Source organism: Mesocricetus auratus, unplaced genomic scaffold (assembly GCF_017639785.1).
Source record: "Mesocricetus auratus isolate SY011 unplaced genomic scaffold, BCM_Maur_2.0 Super-Scaffold_6730, whole genome shotgun sequence".
Taxonomy (NCBI): domain Eukaryota; kingdom Metazoa; phylum Chordata; class Mammalia; order Rodentia; family Cricetidae; genus Mesocricetus; species Mesocricetus auratus.
In genome coordinates this window covers 117,910,848-117,938,176 of record NW_024429184.1, presented here as the reverse complement: position 1 = coordinate 117,938,176, position 27,329 = coordinate 117,910,848, and the positions used below count along the sequence as shown (strand labels likewise).

The 27,329-nt window shown below is 36.3% G+C and overlaps 1 protein-coding gene across 10 annotated transcripts in view; it reads left to right on the top strand.

Moving 5' to 3' along the window:
* Positions 1-27,329, top strand: part of LOC101832879 (ankyrin repeat and KH domain-containing protein 1) — a 103,805-nt gene that overhangs the window by 40,631 nt on the left and 35,845 nt on the right. For 4 of the 10 annotated variants that reach the window (XM_013112715.3, XM_013112712.3, XM_005069233.4 and 1 more), the window contains exons 11-18: positions 6,620-6,707; positions 7,513-7,640; positions 8,227-8,370; positions 9,071-9,173; positions 18,759-19,508; positions 26,061-26,206; positions 26,336-26,447; positions 26,945-27,090. In XM_013112715.3, coding sequence (XP_012968169.1) covers positions 6,620-6,707; positions 7,513-7,640; positions 8,227-8,370; positions 9,071-9,173; positions 18,759-19,508; positions 26,061-26,206; positions 26,336-26,447; positions 26,945-27,090 — 1,617 coding nt within the window. Of the gene's footprint in view, positions 1-6,619; positions 6,708-7,512; positions 7,641-8,226; positions 8,371-9,070; positions 9,174-18,758; positions 19,509-20,223; positions 20,570-26,060; positions 26,207-26,335; positions 26,448-26,942; positions 27,091-27,329 lie in introns of those variants that run through there. The other 6 variants (XM_021226678.2, XR_005875771.1, XM_040741952.1 and 3 more) reach the window with 6 other exon arrangements.

Sequence of the window (27,329 nt, the reverse complement as noted above, 5' to 3'; positions counted from 1 at the left end):
TGTGACCAGCATGGAGTTTTGAGTAAGTTTTCGTTGTTGTTTTTTTTTTTAAAGACAATCCTCCTGCCTTCTAGAGTGCTGGCATCATAAGCATATACAAACCATACCCAGACATTTATTTACATATTTGTTTAAGTTATTTGAAGAACAGGAATAGTAGATAAAACTTTTTTTATTTTATGGGCATTGATATAAAGATGTCATATGCCCTGGAACTGAAGTTACAGACAGTTATAAACTGCCACATGGGTGCTGGGAATTGAATCCAGGTCCTCTAGAAGAACAGTCAGTGCTCTTAACCACTGTGCCATCTCTCCAGCCCCTAGATAAAACGTTTATTCCATTTCTGTTAGGTTCCATGTTGAACACTGTACTTACTGTTTAAATTAGGTTTGCTATTAGTTGAGATTAATGTGGGAGGGAACAAGGAGACAAACAGTATTGGCACTTGATAGTCAGCTTCAAATAATACAATTATCTTAATACTTTCTTATTAAATCTGTATCATAGGAACATGTATTCCCTTACAGTAAACACATCACTAAGGAGGTTGAACCTTAGTGAACCCGTTTCAGACTACATTTCTTATATTTAGTGGAGATTCTATTCACTCTAGCCAATAACTGAAAAGCCCTAAACACATTTATAAATGAAGGAAAAGCTACTTAGCTAATTATCTTAAAATAGCGTTTGATTTTTCCTATGTCTCTGGACATCTTTATTATCCTTGGTTAGATGTCTTTAAATGTTACTCCTGCTTATAGCTTTAGTTTTCTTTAGAGACCAAGGCCTCTAAAGATTATAGGTATGCCTCTAAAATCATAGGCACAAATTACTTCCTTATAAGATTTATATTAACATTCTATTGAAGACCATTACCGTGTCCTTTTAAAAAGTACTATATTCAAGCCTGGTATAGCAGGTAAATCTATTAGAGGCTAGCCTGTTCTACATATTGAGTTCCAGACCAACCAAGGCCTGGATAGTCCTGTTTCAAAATAACAGTGGATAGACAGTGATAGTCCTTTCTCAAAAAACAAAGCCACTCGTCATCAGGTATAGTGGTGCTTGCCTTTAATCCTGGTTCTCTGGAGGCAGACACAGGTATATCCTTTTCATTCAAAGCCAGACTTGTCTACTTTGTGAGTTCCAGGATAGCTAGGACTATATAGAGAGGCCTTGTCTCAAAAACAATCAAAAGCCCTATGCTCATAAATTTATAGTCTATTAATTAGGATTGTTTTACTTAGAAAAAAAAAGCTAACATAATAAAGCCCAGCACCTGAAGTACCAGTGACAAGGTCTTCACAAGGTCTTCATGGCCAAATGTGATTTTCATTTTTAGAATAAGATCCATAAGTCTTTTCCTTTCTCTGGATAACAAGCAGGAAAACATGAAGACTATTTTGAAGGATACAGTTCCAAGCAAAGGATTAGATTATAAATGGCCTTTGATGCTTATAATCTGCTACCACATAGAGTAGATATTATAGGTAAATAGAACTTGAGATATCTGAATTCCAGCTAAGAAATTAAAGAAATTTGCTGACTGGCAGAGAAAATCCCCTTCAATTTAAAAATATTGTGATGTCCTGACAGAGGGCTAATCTCCAAAATTTACAAAGAACTCAAGAAGCAAGTCTCCAAACACCAAAGGATCCAATTAAAAGGTGGGGTACAGAACTAAATAGAGAATTCTCAATAGAGGAGTCTAAAATGGCTGAGAGACACTTAAGAAAGTGTTCAACATCCTTAGCCATCAGGGAAATGCAAATCAAAACAACTTTGAGATACCATCTTACTCCTGTCAGAATGGCTAAACTAAAAAATACTGAAGACAATTTATGCTGGAGAGGATGTGGGGAGAGGGAACACTCCTCCACTGCTGGTGGGAATGCCAACTGGTACAGCCACTTTGGAAATCAGTATGGAGATTTCTCAGGAAAATGGGAATCAATCTACCACAAGACCCAGCAATTCCACTCTTAAACATATATCCAAAATAGGCAAATTCATACAACAAGGGCATCTGCTCCACTATGCTCATAGCAGCATTATTTGTAATAGCCAGAACCTGGAAGCAACCTAGATGCCCCTCAACTAAACAGTGGATAGAGAAAATGTGGTACATTTACACAATGGAGTATTGCTCAGCAGAAAAAAATAATGGAATCTTGAAGTTCGCAGGTAAATGGATGGCACTAGAAGAAACCATCCTGAGTGAGGTAACCCAGTCACAAAAAAGACAAACATGGTATGTACTCACTCATATATGGATTTTAGACATGGATCAGGATAGTGCCAGTCTGCACTTCCACTGACAGAGAGTCTGGGAAACAGGAAAGAACCTAAGAGATATGCGTGGTACCCCAGAGAAGAGGAATGAGGCAAGATCTTCTGAACAGATGGGGAACACGGCGAGGGGTAGGGGGAGTGGGAGCTGAGAAGAAGAAAGGGAGAGAAGAGAAGAGAGAGTAGGTCATGGGGGAACAGGAAGGTTGAGTCGGGGGGAGAATAGGGGGAAGAGGGAATCATAGGTTAGAAGACAGATCAGGAGGCACCAGTGTGACCTCTAGTGATCTAAAGGGATGACACCAACTGGCAAGCTAAGCAATAGTGGAGAGACCACCTCAAATGCCCATTCCTGATAATGAACTTGATAACCATCCTGGAGCCTTCATCCAGTGATTGATGGAAGCAGAGGCAAACACCCACAGTTAAACACTGAACTGAACCCATGGAACCCAGTGACAGAGAGGGAGGAGCGATGAGCAAATTGGCAAAGAATGGGCTGGCAAAACCATCAGAGACAGCTGATCTGAACAGGGGAGAGCTCTTGGACTCTCCTGATATCAATGTCTTGATTAAATATCACAAATACAAATAAAGTAGAAGAAATCTAGCTGGTAAGTGACTCAGCTCAAATATAAGAACATTTTCAGCCGGGCGTTGGTGGCGTACGCCTTTAATCCCAGCCCTTAGGAGGCAGAGGCAGGCGGATCTCTGTGAGTTCGAGGCCAGCCTGATCTACAGAGAGAGCTCCAGGACAGCCTCCAAAAACAACAATACAGAGAAACCCTGTCTCGAAAAACCTCAGAAAAAAAATTTCATAGCCAGGCACAGTGGAAATCCCAGGACTGGGGAGGCATAGGCAGGTGGATCTCTGTTTGAGGCTAGCCTGAGGCTAGTGGGTTCCTGTAAAGCCAAGGCTGCATGAGACCCTGTCTCAAAAAATGTACACATATGTATATATCATATATATGTGTATATATTTATATAAAGTATACAATTTTTCTTTTTCTTGTTAAGGCACTGTCATTTAAAAATGAACCTGGAGGGCCGGGCGGTGGTGGCGCACGCCTTTAATCCCAGCACTCGGGAGGCAGAGGCATCCCTGTGAGTTCGAGGCCGGGCTGGAGCGATAGCCTCCAAAACAATACAGAGAAACCCTGTCTCGTTAAAAAAAAAAAAAATGAACCTGGAGTATTGAAAATAAAATATTGTTAAAGTATAGCAAATAATGTCAAGTAGCAGGGGAAATGTGTGTTTCTGACAAGAAGAAAAAATAGCAGTGATGTGCTTTGTCCATCATCCTTAATGAAGGAACTGTAGTTTAAATTGTTTAAAGTAGTAGATAGAATGAATATTATAAATTATGTTGACATTTTTAATGAATGTAGGTGTTTACTGCTAATGGTATCAAAAGTATGTTCACACTAGGCATGGGAGCATATGCCTCTAATCCCAGTATTTAGGGGGCTGAAGCAGGAGGATTGCTGTGAACTCAAGACTAGTTTTGTTTTTGTTTTTGATTTGTTTTGGTTTTTCAAGACAGGGTTTTTCTGTGTAGCTTTGGAGCTTTCACTGGAACTTGCTCTGTAGACCAGACTGGCCTCAAACTCACAGAGAACTGCCTGCATCTGCCTCAAGTGCTGGGATTAAAGGTTTATGCCATCACCGCCCAATTTAAGATTACTCTGACACCTGTATTTATAGTAAGACGGGGGTGCTGATGAACTTGTGTTAAAAGTTGTTCAGGTATGTTGTTTATAATAAACATGGTACATATTTATATAGTCTTTGCTTAGTGAACCATACATAAGTTTAAATGAAGCCAATAAAAGAAAACAGATGTATAGGTAGATGGTGTTTTTTGTCTGTTATTACTGTTTTGTGTTGCTTTTTTAAATCTTTTACATTTATTTCTTGTTTATGGAGATCAGAGGACAACTTGAAAAAGTCAGTTGTCTGCTTTCACCATTTGATTCCAGGGATTGAACTCAGGTCATCAGGTTAGGCTGCCTGCACCTTTCCCCACAGAATCATCTCACTGGCCTTCTGTTGTATTTTTTTGAAATGGAGTCTCAAGTAACCAAGGCTTGACTCAACTTCTTTATGCAGGTGAAGATGACGTTGAACTGATCTGTGTGCCTCTACTTCCTGAGTGCTGGGATTATAAACATGAACCTTGGAAACATAGCTTTGAAATTAAAATTAGACTTAAAAGATACTAAATGAGATGTGTAATATAGGAAAATAAGAAGACATTTGGATATGAAAACTAAACAAAGTCCTCTAGACCATTTGATATCTTCTTATGCACACACACACACACACACACACACACACACACACACACACATACATACTTGGTTTTTTGACATAGGTTTTTTTCTGTGCAGCGCTGGCTGTCCTGCAACTAGCTTAACTCAAACTCACAGAGGGTTAGGGTTAGGGTATCTGCCTCCTGAGTGCTGGGACTAAAAGCATGTGCCACCACCACCTAGCATGTATATATATTTTTTTTAATGTAAATTACCAAAAATGCTAGTTGTCTACATGTTAATTCAAAATCCATTCTAAAACAGGATTATTTTAGCATTATCTATAGTTACTCATTCCCTCATAATTTAGAGCTGGTAAACATTATTACCTAATCTACATGTGTAACAATTAAAAAGTCAAAGTAAACTTAACTTTTATCAGTATATACAATCTGTACTTTATAGTCACTTTATCAGATATAGCAGGATGTACTTGTAGACTTAGTACTCCCAAGGGCTGAGGCAAAACAATTGTAATTTTGAGATCTGTGGACCCTGTCTCAAAATAAAGTTTAAAAGGCAAAGAGTCATTTTCCATTGGAATTCCTTTTGATGTAATCCATTTTAAACTTTTTGATAGGCTGATAATCCACACTTAGTTCTTTTTCTTTTCTTTTTTTTTTTCTTTGTTAATTTTTTTTATATGCTTTATCTGTGTTCTGTATGTCTGTGTGCCACTCTTGTGCTTCATGCCCACGGAAGCCAGTAGAGGGAATCAGATCTTCTGGAACTGGAGTTCTAGAAGCTTGTGAGTCTGCCCTTCCCCCATCTTCCCGTGTGGGTCTTGGGAATTGAACTTTGGTCCTCTGGAAGAGTGGCAAGTGCTCTTACCTGCTGAGCCATCTCTCCAGCTCCCACACTTAATTCATAATGTAGATTAAAGTTTTCTATTGTGTTCTGATGATAGAGCCCCTATTTTTTAAGTGACTTTCTGAGTTTAAAAGAATGGTAAAATAAAACCTGTCATCATCACATTTTCAAACTTTTCTTAGTAATAAGTCAACTGGACTGGCAGAATTTACAGTTATGTACAGAGTATAATTTGAACATGAACCTAGAGGATAGATAAGAAAACTCTGCATAGAAACAGAGTTATCAGATAGCAACAATTTTAGTACTAACGTGAGTGTAGTAAGTTTGCACATTAACCATACTAAGACTACTAATTATATAAGTAAATTCCTTTCATGCATGGTTAGAAACTATTTTATCATTCATTTTTGTAGCTGGCAAAGTTTCCAGAGAAGAAAATGAGCCTGCTGCTAAAACTTTATCTTTTGCCTTTGACTATTCAAGTGTTTAGTTTCTAGTCTAAAAAAATTCTGGAAAAAAATTATGCCCATTGATATGTCTTTATTCTTCTTTACACCGAAAATACTATAGTGATTTTCCTTTTTTATTTTTTTGTTTTAGTTTTTTGTTTTTTTTCATGACATCGTTTCTCTGTAGTTTTGGCTCTCCTGGAACTCGCTTTATAGACCAGGCTGCCTTGAACTCGAGATTCACCTGCCTCTGCCTATCTTTTGATGGAATCATTTAAAGTGTGTGTGTGTTCATGCGCTTGTGCTTGTATGCATGTATGCATGCCATAACACATGTGAAGGTCAGAGGACAACTGCAAGAGTCTGTTCTCTCCTTTCACCCTTTGATAGAGTTCTTAATGGCTTTCAATAAAAGATCAGGATCCTTTTAATCATCTTATGGGACTTGTTTCTTCTTGCCACAGTTTACGTGAATGGTTAAGAAAAATACCTTCTTAATCTCACTGAATTAGAAAAAATGAAGTTATTGGAAACTAAACTTCATTAGTTTTATTATCTTTAATGATTATTGTTGGGTAGTCAAGGTTGAACTTGCCCAGGATAGGTTGTGCTATCTAGTGTCACTGAAGAGAACCTGTACTTTAGAAGAAATGAAGTGGTGTAAGTGTCCATGAGTATTAAATTCTTATTGCTTACTATGACATTAAGTATTTAATTAGTTGATGCTGATCCCTTTTTCTGTGTCTCTAATAGGAACATGAATCTGAAGGTGGAAGAACGCCGTTGATGAAGGCTGCAAGAGCTGGGCACTTGTGCACTGTCCAGTTTCTCATCAGCAAAGGTAAAGCAAGTTTCAGTGGTTGTGACTGTGAGCAGGTAGATAACTTTGGGAGTTCTCTTAAGCTTCTCTAACTAAACAAAATACCTAGTTAAACCCAGCAACAACCCTGCTCATATAGCCAGAAGATCCAGAAATAGGAACACATTGAATACTGGCTTTCTAGCTTGTAGAAGTTGCTAAATAATTCCATTGTCTGAATTTATTATTAAACAACTTAAAAAATAGTCTCATTTTATAAGAATATTTGGCTGGGCATGGTGGTGCACACCTTTAATCCCAGGACTCAGAAGACAGGCAGGTGGATCTCTTGTAAGTTTGAGGCCAGCCTGGTCTACTGAGCAAGTTCCAGGACACTTAGGGCTACACAGAAAACCTTGTCTCAAGAAAAGAAAACCAACAGCAAAAAACCACTCATCATTGTCTTATCTTTCTCAAAAAGTTGTTTTTACCCATTTTGGGATTATGTTTAATTGAAAATTAAATAGAATACAACAGTAGTTTTGTTTTGGGGGATGTTTTGTTTTGTCCTTGTCTTACATACTAGTTTGAAGCCAGAATTAGTAGTTACTAGGTGGGGAGCAACTGAAAAAGGTGGGCATGGTGGGACTTTGGTATGTGGATAGTATTCTATTTCTTGATATGAGTTCTAGTTAAGTAGATGTGCTTACTTTGTGAAAATTTTTAGTCTATATACCTATGATTTGTACATTGTTTTGTATCAGTATCATACTTGAAAATCATCTTTAGATGATACTCTAAACTGACTTGATTTTAATTTTATTAAAATTACTATTTTTCTTTAAAGGTGCCAATGTGAATAGGGCTACAGCCAATAATGATCACACAGTAGTGTCACTGGCATGTGCAGGAGGCCACTTGTCAGTGGTTGAACTACTCTTGGCTCATGGAGCTGACCCTACTCATCGACTCAAGGTATTCTAATTCTTTTGTTTTGTTTCTGTTTTGGGAAACAGGGTTTCTGTATATAATTCTGTATGTCTCTAGAGCTCACTGTGTATACCAGGCTGGTCTCAAATTCACAGAGATCCTCCTACCTCAGCATCACACCCAACCCAAGGTATTTTATTTAACTATAAAATAGTAATATTAGCTGAGTATGGTAACATGGTAAGAAGATTGTCAGTAGATATGCTGAAGCAGTATTACTGTCAACTCAAAGCCATCATGGGGTAAATATTGAGACCCTGTTTCAAACAAACAAGCAAACAAACACAAGCTACCAAATAAGAAGATATAGTATTATTAAAGGTATGCTTGATCTTTTAGTACTTAATATTTATTATTGTTAAATGAGATTTGAACTGCCTGTAGAGACAGTATTTGGGAATCCAAAGCAGCAGAATTCTTTGAGTCCAAAGTAATTTAGGGGCTAGATAGCAATACTCTCAAAACCTGAAAATAAAATTATTTCATTTGATTTTATATGTCTTACTAAATAATTTTATCAGATTATAAGAGGATTTATAAAGAATTAACTATGGTCAATTTTTTTTCTTAGGATGGATCAACAATGCTTATTGAAGCTGCAAAAGGTGGCCATACTAATGTTGTTTCTTATCTGTTGGATTATCCAAATAATGTTCTGTCAGTTCCCACCACAGATGTATCTCAGCTTACCTCTCCTTCACAAGAAGAATCTCAGGTAGAGTAAAATAGAATGTTTCTTGATATAAGTATTCTTTGAGAGTTTTTGTTTAATGAAAGAGATAGTTCTTGTCTACTAAGTTATCCTGGAAGTTCATAGTATATTTCAATTCAATAAATATGTTGGAATTTTATTTTCTCTTTTACCCGTATAGAGTTTGAACAAGAGTAAATTGGCCAGTATATTATGTGACTTGTACTCTAAAATTGGAGCTGCAAGACTTTCACTTTAGCAAGAGATGATAATACTAATATTATTTAACCTAAGTCATCGAACACTTGTAGATTGTCTTAAGTCTTCTTATTCAGTATTCCCAGAAATTATTCCTTGGTAAAGGCTTAAGAAAAAAAACTTAAACTTTAATAGATAAAGTGAGGGAATAGGAAAAATGATCATGTGGCAGTCAAAAGCTACTTGTTAACTTTTGCATAGGACCTGGCTTTGGTTCCTATCACCCACATAATGGTTCACAGTCATCCATAACTCCAATTCCAGGAGACCTCACGCCTCCTTCTGACTTCCAAGAGTGCTGTGTTCACATGTGACACACGAAAAACATTCATATACTTAAATCTAAAAAAGAATAAATGAACTTGTTGGTATATGAAGAAAACATAAAGCAACATATATGTTTCATTTATGGACCTTTGTTTTCTTCTATGATCTGAGATGACTTTTTTCTGAGTTGACGTTTTAGGTCCCACGTGTACCCGTACACACACTTGCCATGGTTGTGCCTCCCCAGGATCCTGACAGAGCTTCCCAGGAAACGTCTCCTGCCCTTTTAGGAGTACAAAAAGGTTAGTTGTTGAATTATTTTCCCTAAAATGGATACTTTTCAACTAATAAATTGTACCTGTGGCTGAGATATATAACTTTGACAAATGTCAATAGTGTTAGAGATGCTTAAAATAGGATAGTCCTAATTTCCAAAAAAAAGTCTTACTGTTTGTTAACATACTGCTAGATGTAGATTTCCATTGGTAAAATTACTTAAGAAATAAATTAAGCTTTTTATTATATTAAAGTAGAAAATTTTGTCAAACCTTTTTTTTTTTTTTCTATCTGATAGCTGTTGTTTTGTTTTTCAAGACAGGCTCTTGCTATGTAGTTGTTGGTTGCTGGCCTGGAACTCAGAACTTGGACCAGGCTGGGCCTAATCTTGTGGCACTTATTCTGGCTCTGCCTCAGTGCTGGAAATATGAGTGTGTGCTACCACACTTAGCTTTTATTTGACAATATTTTAGCCAAACTGTAGTGTAATAATAAAAATGTGTGCTGGCTACCCAGCATCAATTTAATTAAAGAGAAAGACGTTGAAGAATTGCAGTTTTGTTTATATAATCCAGGGTGAATCTGAACAAATGATTATCAGTCTGTGAATTTGGATGATTAATTAGCAAAATGTATATGAATAAAAATCAGATGACTTTGTTAATGAAATAAATTTTTGTCATTTAAGACAATGCTTTACATTGTAACCCAGGCTGGCCTGGAATTCTTTGTAGCCCAGGCTACCCTCTTTCTTATGGCAGTCCTCTTGCCTCAGCATTCCAGTGCTGGGATTATAGGCCTGAGCCCCAGATGATTATTAAGAGGAGTGCACTCTGTTTCAAGGACTCAAGTTGTTCTGATTTTGTTCTCCTGTCTTTTCATGTGTAGATAAAAAGTATTTTCTCTTTTTTTTTTTTTTTTTTTTTTTTTTTATGGTTTTACGAGACAGGGTTTCTCTGTTTTGGAGGCTGTCAGTCCAGCCTGGCCTCAAACTCACAGAGATCATGCCTCTGCCTCCCGAGTGCTGGGATTAAAGGCATGCGCCACCAACGCCCGGCTTCTCTTGATAATTATATGTTGTAATATCTGAGTTTGCTGAAGTAATTTCTAGGACGTTAAAAAGTACGTAAAAGTTGGAACTGTTTTAAATGTAATTTTTTATTTTTTTATTTTTTATTTTTTTTGGTTTTTCGAGACAGGGTTTCTCTGTGGCTTTTGGAGGCTGTGTCCTGAAACTAGCTCTTGTAGACCAGGCTGGTCTCGAACTCACAGAGACCCTCCTGCCTCTGGGATTAAAGGCGTGCGCCACCAACACCCAGCGGAACTGTTTTATAATGGTGCCACTTACATAGCATACATGAGGCCCTGGATTTTATCATTAATAACCAGTTATCCAAAATACTTAACATAAAAAATGTTTATTTTGAATATCAGTCTTACTTAGTAGATGATCAATAAAAGACTATTGAAATCACAATTAGATATGTAAGTATATGTTAATGTAGTCACCAAGGTGTCTTCCTGCTATTTTTAGTTTTAGCAAATAAAACATACATTTTTAAAATATTCTGAGCATAATAACCAGCTCATACCCTTTTCTAAAGTATTTTAAAGTACCTCTGGGTTCTTTTTTTTTTTCAGATTAAATAAATTATTACTGCGTTCATGTGTTCACATGTTGCATGTGTGGGAATGCATGTGCCACAGTACATGTGTGGAGGTCAAAGGACAACTTTGTGGAACGTTCTCTCCTTCCAACTTTTCTAGGGATCACTCAGGTCACCAGGCTTGCAGCAGCCTCCTTTGCCTTCTAGTCTACTTCACTGGTTCTGTTTGTCAGGTTTTTGAAAGAGAGGTCTCATTGTGTGGTGCAGGGTAACTCCACTATCCCTGTGTGTCTGCCTCCCAAGTTCTGGGGTCACAGGCTCATGCCTGTGTGTCTGGTTTGTCTTTGTGTTTGAATGGCTAAGCCCTATAAAGGACTGTAAGAATTTGGGCTTCAGAAATTCAGTGTTTAACAGGAAATCACTTTTAAAAGTTCACACAAAACCACAAAATAACCAAAAACTAATCTAGAAAAACTGTTCTGAGAGGAAATAGAGCATTTTAAATCTAGAGCTAGTGTGTAAGCAACAAAAACCTTAGATGGTGATCTTTATGTTGATGGTCATACGTACTGGTTTTGCTTAGAAACTATCTTATATTAAGAATCCACTTCTTTTTTGGGGGGGAGCGGAGTTTGAGACAGGGTTTCTCTCTGGCTTTGGAGCCTATCCTGGAACTACCTCTTGTAGACCAGGCTAGTCTTGAACTCACAGAGATCCGCCTGCCTCTGCTTCCCAAGTGCTGGGATTAAAGGTGTGAGCCACCAGAGGCAGGCGGATCTCTGTGAGTTCGAGACCAGCCTGGACTACCAAGGGAGTTCCAGGACAGCCTCCAAAGCCACAGAGAAACCCTGCCTCGAAAAACCAAAAAAAAAAAGGTGTGAGCCACCAATGCCCAGCATAGGAATCCACTTATTTCTTCCATTCTGGTTTGTTGTTTTACTGAATGGTATAAAAATAATCTTCTAGAGACACTTTTATTTTACTAAATTATTAAGGAAGGACAATAGTTAGCATTTGTATCTAAACACTTGGGCACATCCTCTTTACTACCTAAAATTTATAAAGGAATATATTATGATAATATGTTGCGTTAATCTGTCAGATTAGTTTTTAAAAAATCAGACTCAATTCCCAGCAACCACATGGTGGCTCACAACCATGTATAATGAGGTCTGATGCCTTCTCCTGGGGTACATGCATATAAACAGATAAAAAACTGTATGCATAATAAATAAATAATTTTTTAAAATCAGACTCATAGAGTATATGTCCCTGTAAATTCTGTTTTGTTTTGTTTTGTTTTTTAAGTCACTTGGAGGCTGGAAAGTGGCTTAGCAGTTAAGATTGCTACTCTTCCAGAGAACCTGAGTTTGATTCTCAAGACCTATGTTGGGCAACTCACAGCTGTTTATAACTACAATTGCAGAATCTCCAATACCCTTTCTATCACCCCTGGGAACACATACACATAAATAAAAATAAAAACTTTCAGAATTAGAAGTAATTTGGGTTGGGTGTGATGATGCAAATCTTTATTCCATCACTTGGGAGGCAGGCAGAGCTCGAGTTTGAGGCTAGCCTAGTCTACATGACAACTTCCAGCTCAGCTAGGACTGCATAGCTAGAGTCTGTCTCAAAAAAATAATAATAAAAGGGGACTATTTGATGATGTAAAAAGCATACAATGAACATTGAGGGGTTAGATATAAAAGTCCACCTAAAACATAGATGTATTAAGTGTTTAAAACTACATTGTATTTATCTGGTGTATATGTGTATGGTCATATACACATGGGGTGTATGGGAAGGTCAGAGGACACTTTGCTGAGTTGCTTAGTGTGTAGAAAGCCCTGGGTTCAATTCCTAATGCTGCAAGTTTAGACTTTGTTATCTTTCTTCTTTTTCTTTGTAGTACTTAGCTGTTGAACCCAGAACCTTACATTACACTACTATTGAAATATATACCCCTAGCCCAACATTTCTTTTGTATAGCTCAAACCTTCTTGGGAAGTAATTCCTTTTCTGTGAACTCCAGTTATGGAAAGTACTGTAGTGCTTTTCTGTGAACTATAGTACTTTTGTACTGCATTATCACTTCTTTTCTTTCAAGACTTCAAGGGTAGGGTTGGATTAATCACACTCAACTCCTAGTATTTTGTCATAACTCTTCTGTTTTATTTTCTTGTATTATTTTCCCCTCCATTATTTTCCCAGTGTGTCTGAAGTCCGTATTCTTTGTCCTAGAAGTTCTTATAAAATCTCACTACTTTTCTCTGTGTTGATTTCTTCCTGTATCATTCTCTACTGCTGGGTTTTTGTTTGTTTGTTTGTTTTGAGATAGGATCAGTCACTGAACCTGGAGCTTACCAATTTTACCTAGGCTAGCTGGCTAGCTGGCCAGTAGCCCCAGGGATCCTCTTGTCTCTCTTTCCCTGTTGGTGAGATTACTGGCCTGAGCTGCTATACCTAACTTTTTATGTGGGTGTTAAGAATCCAGGTTAAGATCTCCATACTTGCATAGCAAGCACTTTACTGACTGAATCACACTGGCCCGTACCATAGGGGGATGAGGGGGGACACCTGAGTGCAAGCAGGAGATAAAGGAGTTCAGAGCCAGGTTTGGCTTATGGGATTGTCTCTAAAACGAAACTGACATTATAATTAAAGAATACAATACATAATTTAAAATAATACATACTTTAAAAAAAAAACAAGATATGGTAATGAACCTGGCATGGAGCACATTCTTTAATCCTAGCATAGGTGAAGTTGAAGCAGGAGGATCACTGTCAGTTCAAGACTAGCCTAGACTACAAACAAGACCCTGTTTCAAAATAAAACCAAACAAAAGGGCTGGATGTGGTAGACATGGTTTTAATCCAGCACTTAGAAGACAAAGACAGGTGAGTCTCTGAATTAGTGGCCAACCTGGTACAGGCCAGCCAGGGCTGCACAGGGAGACTGTGTCTTCAAAGAGCAGTTTTACAAGTTGTACTTCAGATTGATGATGTTTAGAGAGACCCAAACAGAGGTGTAAGGGGAATGTGTGCTGCCCCACCTCCAAAGTTGTTTATCAGAGTCAGTGTCTGAACTCCCAGGTTTTTATGAGAAATTATTAAACTATATAGAAAAACTTGTGTATGTTGTAATTCAAATTGAATATTCTTCTGTAAACTTTACTAACATCTCTATTTTTAATCATGTAATCATGTTTATGTAAGTTTATGCATGCCCAAACTTACCAATATGCTTTTACTTATAACTGCTTTTAGTAAAAGAGATAGGTTGAGTGAATCTGTTATCATATAACACAGATAGTCTATCTTTGGACATCTTGGTTAAGAGAGTTCTACATTAAAACTGGAGATAAGAATGTTTTCCTTTGGTCATTTTTTAGATTGCACATTGTACTAATTCATTGGTACAGTCTTGAAAATAATAAGGTTAAAGCTCATTTTAGTAGAGGGCTAAATGTTTTGCAAGTGCATATCTCGCTTACCTATTGCCCATAAAAAATAAATAAGTTAATGAATGTATATCATTATACATGTAGCTCAGTGATAAAACTTCTACCATGCACAAGATTCTGGATTCTCTCCCCAATACTGCAACAGAAGAAAGGGTCTGGGGATGTAACTCAATGTCTGTCATTCACAAAACCCTCAGTTCAATCCCCAGCAACAGAAAATCCCCTAAAAAACAATAATAAAGGTGATTGCAAACACTATAGACCACAGTTTCTAGTGTGTACCTTTTCTAGTTTTGTTACTGGAGGTGGGGGCTTAGAGGGAACAAAAAGCATAGGATAGAAGCCAACCCAAAAGATATGAGACTATTTCTATTTCTAAATTGTACTTGATATGTGAACTTCATGGTATCCATGTAGAGATTCCTATGTGTGTGTATGTATATGTGTATATATCTGACAGTGAGAAATGTTTGAAGAGGTTGGAAATCTTATTTTCTGGTGTCTTTTTATACCTACTCCATATTAAATTTTTGTTGTCAAATGAACCCTTGCCAAAATTTTACCCACTAACTGGTACTTCTGTAGCTTCAGGTGACATTCTGTTCTTACCATCCTATAGATTGTTTTAGTGCTTTGATGTGTCCCTGTCTAGACAGTTTTAATACCATAACTTTGAATATTTCATCTGTTGGCTATTTGAAGGAAACTGCTTTTTATACATTATATTTTAATGTTTTGTGTTTTTAATTTTGTTGTGTATGTGTACATGTGTACATGCAACATGTCATGATGTGTGGAAGTCAAAGGACAACTTGCAGGAGTTGATTCTCCATTTCCACCACATAGGACTAAACTCGGGTTATTAGACTGGTAGCTCTGTCAGCTTGCTAGACCATTGTATATTTTTAAACAAAATTTAAATTTTATGTGCATGCGTACACGTGAGACTGGTGTATTTATGTGTACCATGTGCATGCAATGCCCATGAGCACCAGAAGAGGGGTTGAATCCCAGGAATCAAGAGCTGCCCAACATGGGTATAGGAACTGAACTCTGGAAAAGCAGTGACCTTCAGCCCCCCCATAATACCCTTTTAATGCTACACATGCTCTGTATGTGCTTCTCTGCTCTGTAAAATGTCTCTTTTAGTTCTATTTCTAACACAGCCGAGCATGGCATCAGAATATCTTCCTGTCCTTAACATTTTCTCTTGTTTTGGATCATCTTACCTGAGAATGTCCAGTGTGGGTAGCCTTAATCCTGATACAGGCACAGCAATATTAGGAAAGTTTGAAGGAATATTCAATCTTTGCTAAGCCTTTATGTTTACTCTGCTTTATTCATGAAACTGAAATTTTTACTTGCTGTGCTAGTGGATTTATACATTGCTATTGTTCTAATTTTACCTCCTTTTTTCTTTCCTGTTAATTGTTACATTTGGTTCCTGTAAGGTCTTATGAAACTAATAATCAAATTATCTCTCAAATCTAATGGCTTTTGCTCTGAAAGAATAGTCTTTTCCTACTATTTTGCTCAAGTAGGAACATGAAATTGAGTATGACATGCTTTGCTAAATTTGTATTAAAGAGTAAGTTTCTGAAAGTGATTGCAATGTGGTACTGAAATTTGTCTTTTGACCAAGGGGAAACCTTGGATCCTTTTAGTAAATTGCAACATATACTGCATTTGTTTGAAATACCTAAAGTTTTTTATGTAATCTTTGAAGATGGGGGCTTAATTATGTTGGCCTTGAATTCCGTATTCTCTCCCTTCAGTTTGCTGAGGAACTCGTATTGTAAGTGTGTGCCATCAGGCCTGGAATTTAGTTCTAAGATCTCTTATTTTCTTTTAGTGTGTAAGTCTTTTAAACTTGAAAATGATTTTTGGTATAAGATAATTTTTCTTTTAAATTTTCTTGTGTGTGGACTAGCAAATGGCTCACAGGGAAAAGGCATTTGTCTCCTAGCCTGATGACCTAAATTTGATCCCTGGGTCCTTTATGGTAGAAGGAAGAAAACTGACGTGCTAGACTACAAGTTGTCCTCTGACCTCCACAATATACTATGACATGAACACACACACACACGTTCTCTCCTCCCTCTCCATGAACAAACAAACAAATAAATAAATAAAATGTTAGGGAAAAAAGTTTCTGAGTGTGATGGTGCATACTTGACCCCCAGCACTCAAGATACTGAAGCCCTGGGATTGTGAGTTTGAGGCCAGTCAACTCAGTCTTAGACAAACAGAACAAAACAAATCTTAAATGACCTATGGTTTTTAATGTTAACTACAATTCAGAAGATGAGTCAGCTATTTTATGGAGTTCTTTTTTAAATAAGAAAAGCTTTACTGGAGATGGCTGTGTTTCTTGCAGAGGACCTGGGTTTGATACCCAGTACCCATCCTCACAAGCTCTGATAACTCCAGTCCTAATGGATCTGACCCCCTCTTCTGGCCTCTGGGTTCCAGGCTCACACAGACATACTTGCAGGCAAAACATCCATACACATAAAGTAAATTAAAAATTTTTTTTAATTAAAAGTCGCTTTATTGTTTGTAACTGTCAAGTTCACTCATTTTAAAATATGCAGTGCTGTGTGTTCTGGTAAATTGGCCAAATTCTGTGATAATCGTTACCATCAAGTTTTGAGGGGTCCTTGTTGTTACTCTTGACGTTGAGACAGGCTGGTCTCGAAGCCCTGATCTTCTTACCTCAGCCTCCTAGTTGAGATTTCAGCATTCACTACTCCACACAGTTCTCCCTTAGCTTTAACTGCCCCCTAAAAGATCTGTTGCCTGTTTGCTTTGCATTTGAACCTTATTCTCATTACCATACCCCAAGGCCACTACTTTCTTTTCTATCTTATGTTTGCCCTTTCTCTGTAAATCTTAAGCTAGGTGAAATTTTACAATATATAATTTTGTGTCTGACATCTTTCCATTTAGCATGTTTTTGAAGTTCATCTATGTTGTTGGATTCATCGGTAATTTGTCCCTTCTCCCCCACAAGTAGTTCTAGTTCTTCCTGAATAAAATTCAGCCCTGAATTTGCTCAAACAAATCAAGAAGTACATGAAAAATTTTATTTATCCCCCATAAGGCTATTAATAATTGCTTTTCAATAGATTTGTTATAAAAAAGGAACAAATATATTTAATAATCTTAAATAATTTTTAAATATGTTCTCAATATGAGTATTCCTATATGGGATATCTATTTTTTCTCCCTATTAATAACATTCATTGTTTCTCTCTTAGGTAGATATTGTTTGAAAGGTTTATTTAAAATTAGTTTAAATTATTCTTTGTTATTTAAGTTCAATTCAGTGGTTAGGTACAGCAATGTTAGACTTTTTAGTGGATAATTTTACCAAGACTCATCTTTGGTTTATTAAGAACAAGGTTCCAGGTAGCTCAGGCTAGCCTCAAATTCAGCTATGTAATGAAGTATTATCCTTAATCCCTGATTCTTCTACCCTGTCCTCTGAGTGCTAACTTTACAGGCATATGGGCTACCGTGCCTGTCTAAAGAAGACATTGTCTTAAGAAACTGACTTCTCTTTGTATTTTTAATGTAAGAATAGAGCTATTTTGCTAACTTTTATATTTACCCTATTTTGTTCTCTTGGAGTTAACTTTACTTGTATAATTATTCCTAAAATAATTGTTCTGAAGGAGCAGTTAAACATTAATAATGTTCTGAATGCCATTTTGATTCTGGTTTATATTTGGGTTTTGTTGTTGTTGTTGTTGTTTTGTTTTCTTTTCTTTGAGCCAAGATACTCACTGTGTATCCCTGGATGACCTAGAATTTATTATATAAGCCAGGCTGCCCTGGAACTCACAGAGATCCCTCTGCCTCTGAGTGATGGGATTAAAGGCATGTACTCATATACTCAGCTAGATTTTAAAAGTCGAATCTGGGACTGGAGAGATGGCTCACAAGTTAAGAGCACTGACTACTCTTCCAGAGGTCCCAAGTTCAATTCCCAGCAACCACATGGTAACTCATAACCATCTGTAATGAGATCTGGTGCCCTCTTTTGACTGGCATGCAGGCAGAACACTGTATACATAATAATAAATAAAATCTTTTTTTTAAAAAGTCCAACCTGCTTAGCAAAATTATGAGGTTCTTTTCTTCCTTTTCTCTTTGTCCCATCATAATTTCTAAAATCCTCCTATATGTAAATGTACTTTTGTTTTTGTTTTTAGATTCAGTTTTTTGAGTTGAGAACATCCCAATTTACGCTGTGTGAAAACAGTTGACATAGTTCAGGTTCAATTTACCTCATACTGGTGTGACTTTTGAATCATTCTATAGCATTAGTTACAGTGGTTTGGGGAAGGAAATCTGGAAGAGGGGAGGGATATGTTTTTTTTGTGTATTTTTGTTTGGGGGACTCTGGTATTGGTTGTTTTTTGGTTTTCTTTTTGTCTTCTCTTTTCTTTTTCTTTCTCTCTTTTTTTTCTTTTCTTTTCTTTTTTTTTTTTTTAGCATGGCACTTTTTCAAACATTTTTCGTGTGCTTAGGTGCATCCAAGCAGAAGTCCAGTTCCCTGCAGGTAGCAGATCAGGACCTACTGCCACCTTTTCACCCATACCAGCCTTTGGAATGCATAGTAGAGGAGACTGAAGGCAAGCTGAACGAACTGGGACAAAGAATTAGTGCTATTGAAAAAGCACAGCTTAAGTCATTGGAGTTAATTCAAGGTGAGCCTCTGAACAAGGATAAGATAGAAGAACTTAAAAAGAACAGAGAAGAACAAGTCCAGAAGAAGAAGAAAATACTGAAAGAACTGCAGAAAGTAGAAAGGCAGTTGCAGATGAAAACACAGCAGCAGTTTACCAAAGAATACTTGGAAACCAAAGAGCAGAAGGAGACAGAGTCTCAACAGTGCTCTCACAGAGGAGTCTCCGTGGCAGGCAAAGAAGATGGCAGTCTTCCAGAGGATCAGTCTTCAGAATCACCCCAGGTTGATACAGTCTTATTTAAATACCATGGTATTGGTGATGAGCAACAATCTCCATCAGCAGAACAAATTGATTTTGTCCCAGTCCAGCCTCTGTCATCACCACAGTGTAACTTTTCCAGTGACTTATGTTCTAATGGGACAAATTCTCTTGTGCTTCAGAAAGTATCAGATAACCAGCAGATCGTAGGACAGCCTCAGATTGCTGTTGCTGGACATGATCAGGGGCTGTTAGTACAAGAGCCAGATGGACTCATGGTTGCAACTCCAGCCCAGACGCTTACCGACACTCTTGATGACCTGATAGCAGGTGGGTTAAGAAATATGTCTGAAATACTTTCTCTTTAATCTGTGTGCTCAACTTCTTTAAATGCCCCTTCAAAAACACAAGACTTTGTATTTCTCTATTTTAGATCTTTGTAAAATTACTTGATTTCTTAGGAATTTTGAAAGCAAATCTAATTAAGCCCAGTTAATTAAGCACTAACACATTAAGTGTGTTTCTCCTTTCCTATTAAACAACACATATACATTTCAAAGACAAAGAAATAAAGTTACCACATAATCCTTTAGAAATTTGCTACCAAAGCCACTCTGTTACTTCCTGAATAAGAGCACTCCATAGAATGCAGGTAAGGCTACCCATTTAATTTTTTTGTCCTGTGAACTTCATGTTTGGACATCAGAATTTTAAATGACACTGCTTCTTGTTATTAGACCAATTTAATTGTCTCTTATTAAATGGGAAAAGCCAGACATGGGATAGAGTTTGTGTTCATAAGATTAAAGTATTTAAACTATTGTACGTGGTATTTTGGAGATTGAAATTGTTATAAACACTTGATGAACAAGCATACAAACACACTTAAAGAGTGTGTGTGCATACATGCACATTCATGTACATACACACAGAAGAAGGACTAATATTCTTAAAGTGAATGTTTCTGTTTATTGTTGTGTGGAAAATTACAATTAGATATGAAATGAGGTGCACAAGTTTACTTTCCCTTTCATTGTCCTTGCAGCAGTGGGAAAACAGTGCAATTAATCATTTACCTTCCTAAAGATGGCTGGTGAATGTATCACCTCCATGAGAGCCCAGTTCAGAATTGCAGCCAGAATGGCTGCTGACAGTGGATGAAGACCAAGAACTAAGATGTAGCTGGAGTGATATTCAAAGGCAGGCCAGTCCTCTGTCTCTTGATTGCAACAGTTTTTTCCTTATTGTTGTCTGTTTCCTCTTGTCATATTCTCCTCCCCTTCCTACCCCAATTACACTGTCCCAGTTTCCTTTCTTCTTTTGTGAGCCTTTAGTCTTCTACTCTTTACTGAATCTTTAAAAATGTGGAATAAGATCAAATTCGGAATTTTTATTGGGTATATGTGTTCATTCTGTTGGGTATAGATATCATTTTGCCTTTGAGGCTCCTCTGTCATGTAATAGTACTGTGCAGAAGAAAATCCCTAGTTTTCTTAAAATTCAAATGCTGGGAAACATTTTAAGAAGTTAGGAACTTTATTCTTTAATTTGAATTTTTATATTTTTGGCTTAGAGAGCTTCTTAAGTCAAATTTACTCTAACAGAAACAGCTCTAAAGGAAACTTGTAGTTAACTTTATGCTAATTATTACAGATGTTTCTTAAGTTATTTCACTAAAGTGTTTTTAAATAGAAATGATCTTTTATAGAATTCACATGAAACTTTAAAAAATTACCTTAGAAAACATCTTTTGGTATTATATGTTAATCAACATAATAAAACTTAATATATATTAGATATTAACTATGCATTAAATTTTAAATAACATTTAAATTGATAAATAAAAAGTTCCATTTTCTGAAGTTTATCTGTTTTGAAATACATGACAATAATTGTATTCTCTGTTCAAGATGATGATATGTCTCACTTAAAATTATTTTTCCCAAGTCTAATTTTCTTAATTGACAGTGAAAAAAATTAAACAAGCTTAATAGCTAACTCTGTGATTGTAAAACATTTGAATATATCAGTAGGGTTAAAGAGCAAGCCATAGACAGAATTAATTCTACCTAAATTTATTCTCATTAGGGAAAGAGCGTATAATATGTATCTTAAAGTTTCACTTTGGAAAATGTGAATATATATTATATATTATAATGAATATATTATATATAATAATTTTCCCTCTCTAAGAATGTTTCCTCATTATTGCTATTCTATTCTCAAAATATTTTCATGATAATTAATGAATTATTTATATACATAACTTACTATGTTGTGACTTGTTCATTTACTCAGTCAATAGCTGATATGTCATACACTGCAGGGTTCTAAACAGAATATTTAATCTTGATTAGGAACATAGTACCCCAAATCTCCCTCTTCTGAAAGCATTAGGCTTTTAGCAGTTACCATAATAGTAAATGATCTCAAAAGTTAAATGTATATCAAATTAATTTGGAATGGTACATGATATGCTCTTGGAAGCAGTTATTAGATCTGTTATTTCTAATTTCATGTTTGTATTTTGTCAATTTTTTATTAGTTTTAATAGCCATTTATCTATTTTCTTGAATTTTTTCTTTTAAATCCCTTCTTAGGTAGGGTTTGTTGACACCTGTAATCCTAGCACCTGGGAAGCAGGAACAGAAGGATCAGGAGTTCAGAGTCATCCTCACTACCTGTCAAGCTCACGGCCTGTCTGGGCTATATGAGACCCGACTCAGATAAACAAAAAGGAAAGGAAGGAAAATACGCTTAGATTAAAAACAAACCAAAACAAACAAAAGGTTAAATCTAGAAATTTAGAGAAATTCAAAATAGTTTTTTGACTGTTGAGCAATTCTAGAAAGCATTTAATAAAAATTTCAATAATATATAAAAAGGATTGGTTGCACACCTTTAATCCCAGCACTTGGGAGGCAGAGGCAGGAGGATCTCTGTGAGTTCGAGACCAGCCTGGTCTACAAGAGCTAGTTCCAGGACAGCCTCCAAAGTCACAGAGAAACCCTGCCTCAAAAAACCAACAAAATAACAATAATAAAGGATTAGTTAAAAATAACAATTTATTTACATTTATGGAGCATTTACCAAACTTTGTGGTAGTTATTTGCACTACCTCAGTTCTGTTGGAAACTGAAGCTTAGAGAAGGGAAATAAAGAGTATCCCCCTTGTACATTTCTCAAAGTCAGCAGTTCCATCTCATCTTTCTTTAATAAATGTACATTTATCTGCTCTGCAAGAGGAATAATAAGGGGAGCTGCTAGTAAGTGCAGAAATGCACTCAGTTGAAGCCAGGCATGGTGGTACAAGCCTTGAATTTAGGGACTCATGAGGCAGAGGCAGGCCTGAGTTCCAGCTCAGCTAGAGATCCATAATGAAACCCTATTTTTTATTTAAAAAAAAAAAACTTACTTGTCATGTTATGCATGCATCTTAAAATTCTGCATTTATCTTTAAAATTCTATTAATTCTTATTTCTAAATCCTATTATTAACATTTGCTTTTATTTTATTAAGATTTTATATGTATGTGAATTTTAATACAGTTTTGTGTCTAATACAGTGTTACTGTTGGCACTTTGATGCATTTGTTTAAATTACAGTTTTAATGTAATTTCCTTTAAGTGAAACAACTGCAGTGATCATTGTTACATTTAAAAATAAAAACTTAGGGCTGGAGAGATGGCTCAGAGATTAAAAGCATATACTGTCCAGAGGACCCAAGTTCAATTCTCAGTACCCATGTTAGGTTGCTCACAGTCACCAATAGAGTTGGGTATGATGGCACATGCCTTTAATCCTAGCATTTAGGAGGCAGAGGCAGATGGCTCTGTGAGTTTAAGGCCAACTTTGTCTACATAAAGAGTTCCAGGCTAGCCAGGACTACATAGTGTGATCCTGTCTCTTACACACATACACACACAAAGATCAACCACTCCTTTCAGGGGATCAAAATTCTAGCCATGGGCATCTGAACATACATAGATAACATACATACAATAATTAAAAATAAAATTAGTCTTTTTACAAAAGAATTAAATTCTCCTATTTTGAGGGAATTTATAAGACATTTTGAATAATAATTTGTTTTGTTTTTCAAAACAGGGTTTCTCTGTAGCTCTGGCTGTCCTGGAACTAACTCTGTAGACCAGGCTGGCCTCACCCTTAAAGGCAAAGGCAGGCACATCTCTTGAGTTCCACCTGCTTGAGTGCTAGGAATAAGGGGGCATGCTACTTAGATTTTAATTGAAATGAAACTATTTTATCATTACTATGACATATATCAAATGATAATAAAATTTTCTGCTTTTTTTTTTTTTTTTTTTGAGGTACTGGGCAATTAGCCTAGGGCATCACAAATGTTAGGGAAGTCTTCTATCTATATCCTCTGCCCAGTTTTTTTGTTTTGTTTTGATTTTAAAATAGGATCTCACTCAGTATCTTTAAATTCACCCTATAGCCAGGCAGGCCTTGATCCTGTGATCTTTATGACTTGGCCTTTGGAGCAGCTGGATTATAAACTTGTACTACCAGGCTTGAGGCTTTTTTTGTTTGTTTGTTTGTTTGTTTGTTTGTTTTGTTTTTCGAGACAGGGTTTCTCTGTGGCTTTGGAGGCTGTCCTGGAACTTGCTCTGTAGACCAGGCTGGCCTCGAACTCACAGAGATCCGCCTGCCTCTGCCTCCCGAGTGCTGGGATTAAAGGCGTGCACCACCAACGCCCGGCTAGAAATAAAATTTTTATGTTAAGATTTATTATTATTCCATATCATATGTAAAATTTTGCTTGATTTCATAAAAAGTCAGGTTAAAAATATTATACTTGGTTCTTCTATTGCCCTACTTTTGAACAGCGTAAAAATTTAATTTGAATTGTATATTGACTTTTTGTTGTAGTTATCTGCTTTTGTCATTTTAAGAAACATTTTGTTCAGAGATAGGAAATGTTTTAAAATTTATGAAAATGTCATGTTTTTAAAGTATAATGTTCTTATAATATATCCTTTATAATTTTCATTTGTAATTAATCCTATTAAAGTCACTTTCCATGGAATGGTTCTGATTGTCATTATTACAGAGAAAATATGTTAGGATAATATAGTATAAAAATGTATAAAACATAATATCATGTTTTGGGTAAAAGGGCTGTTAAATACACAGGAAGTGGTCTTCTGTTGTTTTTAAAGTGAGTTCTGTAACTTTCCACTCTAGTCAAATACTTTTTAAAATTTTTAAATACCTTGCTTTTCAAAAAGCACTAAAAGAGATGACATGAATAAACTGATAGAAATATAATTCCTTTCTGAGGTCTATGTTAATAATTATAAGACCTACCACTATAAATCTTTCAGTAAGGTGTCACATAGCAATCTAGTATGTTGGGAAAGTACTGCTTTGGAGCTGTCTACCAAACATATCAGGTATTTTGAGATGTGACATTGTCTTTCATTGAGTGACAAAAATTTAAAGCTTTGTGTCCACTGTGCACATTCTTTTAGGTGAACAAAAGTCTATGATATTACAATAATTCCTATTTATAGCTGGATACTTAAAAGTTATTTTTGTGGTGAATAAAGTTGGAATTCATATTGGCAAGATGGTTTTATATATCAGTGGGAAGTAAAGGGGATGGTTTATACAGAAGCAAATCTTGGCATCTTAAATTTTGCTAAATCTACTAAATTAAACTGGGATTGGCACATACTAATACTCAGGATCAGGTCAGCCTGGAGTACATGAGACTCTATCTTTAAAAATTAAAAATTAATTCCAGCACTTGGAAGGCAGAGGAAGGCAGATAGATCTCTATGAGTTCAAGGCAAGCTTGGTCTACAGAGTGAGTTCCAGGACAGCCAAGGCTCCAGGGAGAAACCCTGTCTCAGGGGAGAAAAAAAATTTAATATTAAAAGATCTAATAAATTACTAACTTGAGTCCTTTATAAGTTTATTGCCACAGTGGAAGTTTCATATTTTTCAATGAACTCCTGGCCTTGCTGCCTCTACCTCCCAAGTACTAGAATTACTGGAGTGCATCACCATTCAAAACTTTAAACTCCAAATTTTGTGATCTCAAATATGAATTTCCAGTATTTACTTTTAAATAGTTTGATTTTAGTTAACTAACTGGTGCACACTTTTTTTTTCCTGAGACGGGGTTTCTCTGTGTAGTCCCCCCTTTAATCCCAGCAGGCATTTTTTGATCTTGAAGCCAGCTTGGCCTATATAGAGAATTCCAGGAAAGCCAGAGCTACATAGTGAGACCCTGACTCAAAAGGGGGGAAAAAAAGGAAATGCTGAATTTTAAAAAACATATTCCCTGCTGTTTGTCTATGTGAAAAATTATCTAACCTGTTGCCATGCCCTGCCCCTTTTCATTATTTACAGAATATTTTTGTCTAACTCTTGCAACTAAGATATGCATTCTTTGTTTTTTTGAGGGGTGTTCCACTCTGCCCTTGAACTTGTAATCCTCTTACCTCAGACTTTTGAATCCTAAAATTACAAGTATGGATCACCAAAGCTGGCTAAAAACTCTTAAATTAAGAAATTATATACTCCCTATTGGCAATGCAAAATGTCACCATTTATCATATATCCATTAACAACTGGCCTTGTGCTCAGTTACTTATTATCTCCAGTATTTCTAGAAACTTCAAGGCAAGGACTATTCTTGTCTTCAGTGTACATACAAATTGAGGGTCAAATAAGCTAAATAAACTGCATGAGTTCAGAATGGTATTCAGTGTAGGTTCTTTGACTCCAAGGCTTGTGATTTCACTGTAGCATGTTACTTATATGGACATTTCTGTTTACATGTTTTTCAGTGTACAAACAGTATTACTCATTTAAGTGAAACTTAACAATATAAACATTATTTTTCAGCTGTGAGTACCAGAGTGCCTGCTGGTTCAAACAGTCCTTCTCAAACCATAGAGTATCCTACACCCGCACCCTGTTCTCAGACTCCAGGCAATATGGTTTCTCTGTCCGTGCCCCCTGTGTATCCTTCAGTTGACATTGACGCACATGTGAGTAGATTCTGTGTAAATTTATTTCACACACTCTGATTTATTTTGAAAGGAAAAATTATCATTGTACATATATGAGGGAATTTTTTATTGAGAACTCATATATGAATAAATATTTTCTTCTCTTAGACTGAGAGCAATCATGACACAGCTTTAACACTGGCCTGTGCAGGAGGTCATGAAGAACTTGTATCTGTTCTTATTGCACGCGATGCTAAAATTGAGCACAGAGACAAAAAAGGTAGGAAATATCGCTCACAAATAAAAGCTAAGCATTTATACACACCCCTAAGTTTGTAGAATTTTCTCTATGAATGAATAGTTCTTATATTTTTAGTAATAAAATAAATAGGCTCATTCACCTGTACAACCAAATAATTCTCTAAAAAATATTAAAAAACAAAATACAAATTTTTAGGGAAGGTGATGGAGTTGCAGGTTGAGCTCTTTGTGTGTGTCAGACCCTAGACTCTACAAATAAATTATGACTACCTTTGTCTTTAATCCTGAGGTGGTTTGTGATTACAAATTTTAATAGTTTCTATTGATTTAACGTTTCCTTTTGCCGATGTTTGCGTGTTTTAAACATTAACAAATTAGAGTTTAGAGCAGTTTGATGCTAAATTGTCCATCAGTATCTGCCCTGAAGTCTTTTAAAATAAAAGGGATTTGAAAACAGTGGCATTAAAGTAAATTAAAACCACATATTTGCTAGAATTTTTTTATTTTCTAATTTAGGTTTTACCCCACTGATCCTGGCTGCAACAGCAGGACATGTTGGAGTTGTTGAAATCCTTTTGGATAAAGGTGGAGATATAGAGGCACAATCTGAACGAACTAAGGATACTCCACTTTCTTTGGCATGTTCTGGTGGACGTCAGGAGGTATGTTAACAGTTTTCTTTTGTAAATATTTTGTTTATAGTCTTTAATGTGTATGTGCTTATCACACACACACACACATAGATGCCGATGGAGCCCAAAGATTTCAGGTCCTAAAGCTGAAGTTATAGATGGTTATCTACTTCTTGATTTGGGTGCTGGGAATGACTGAACTTGGGTCCTCTGCAATTGTAGTAGGTTCTCTTAACTGCTGAGCTCCAGCCCCGTGATTAATATTCTAT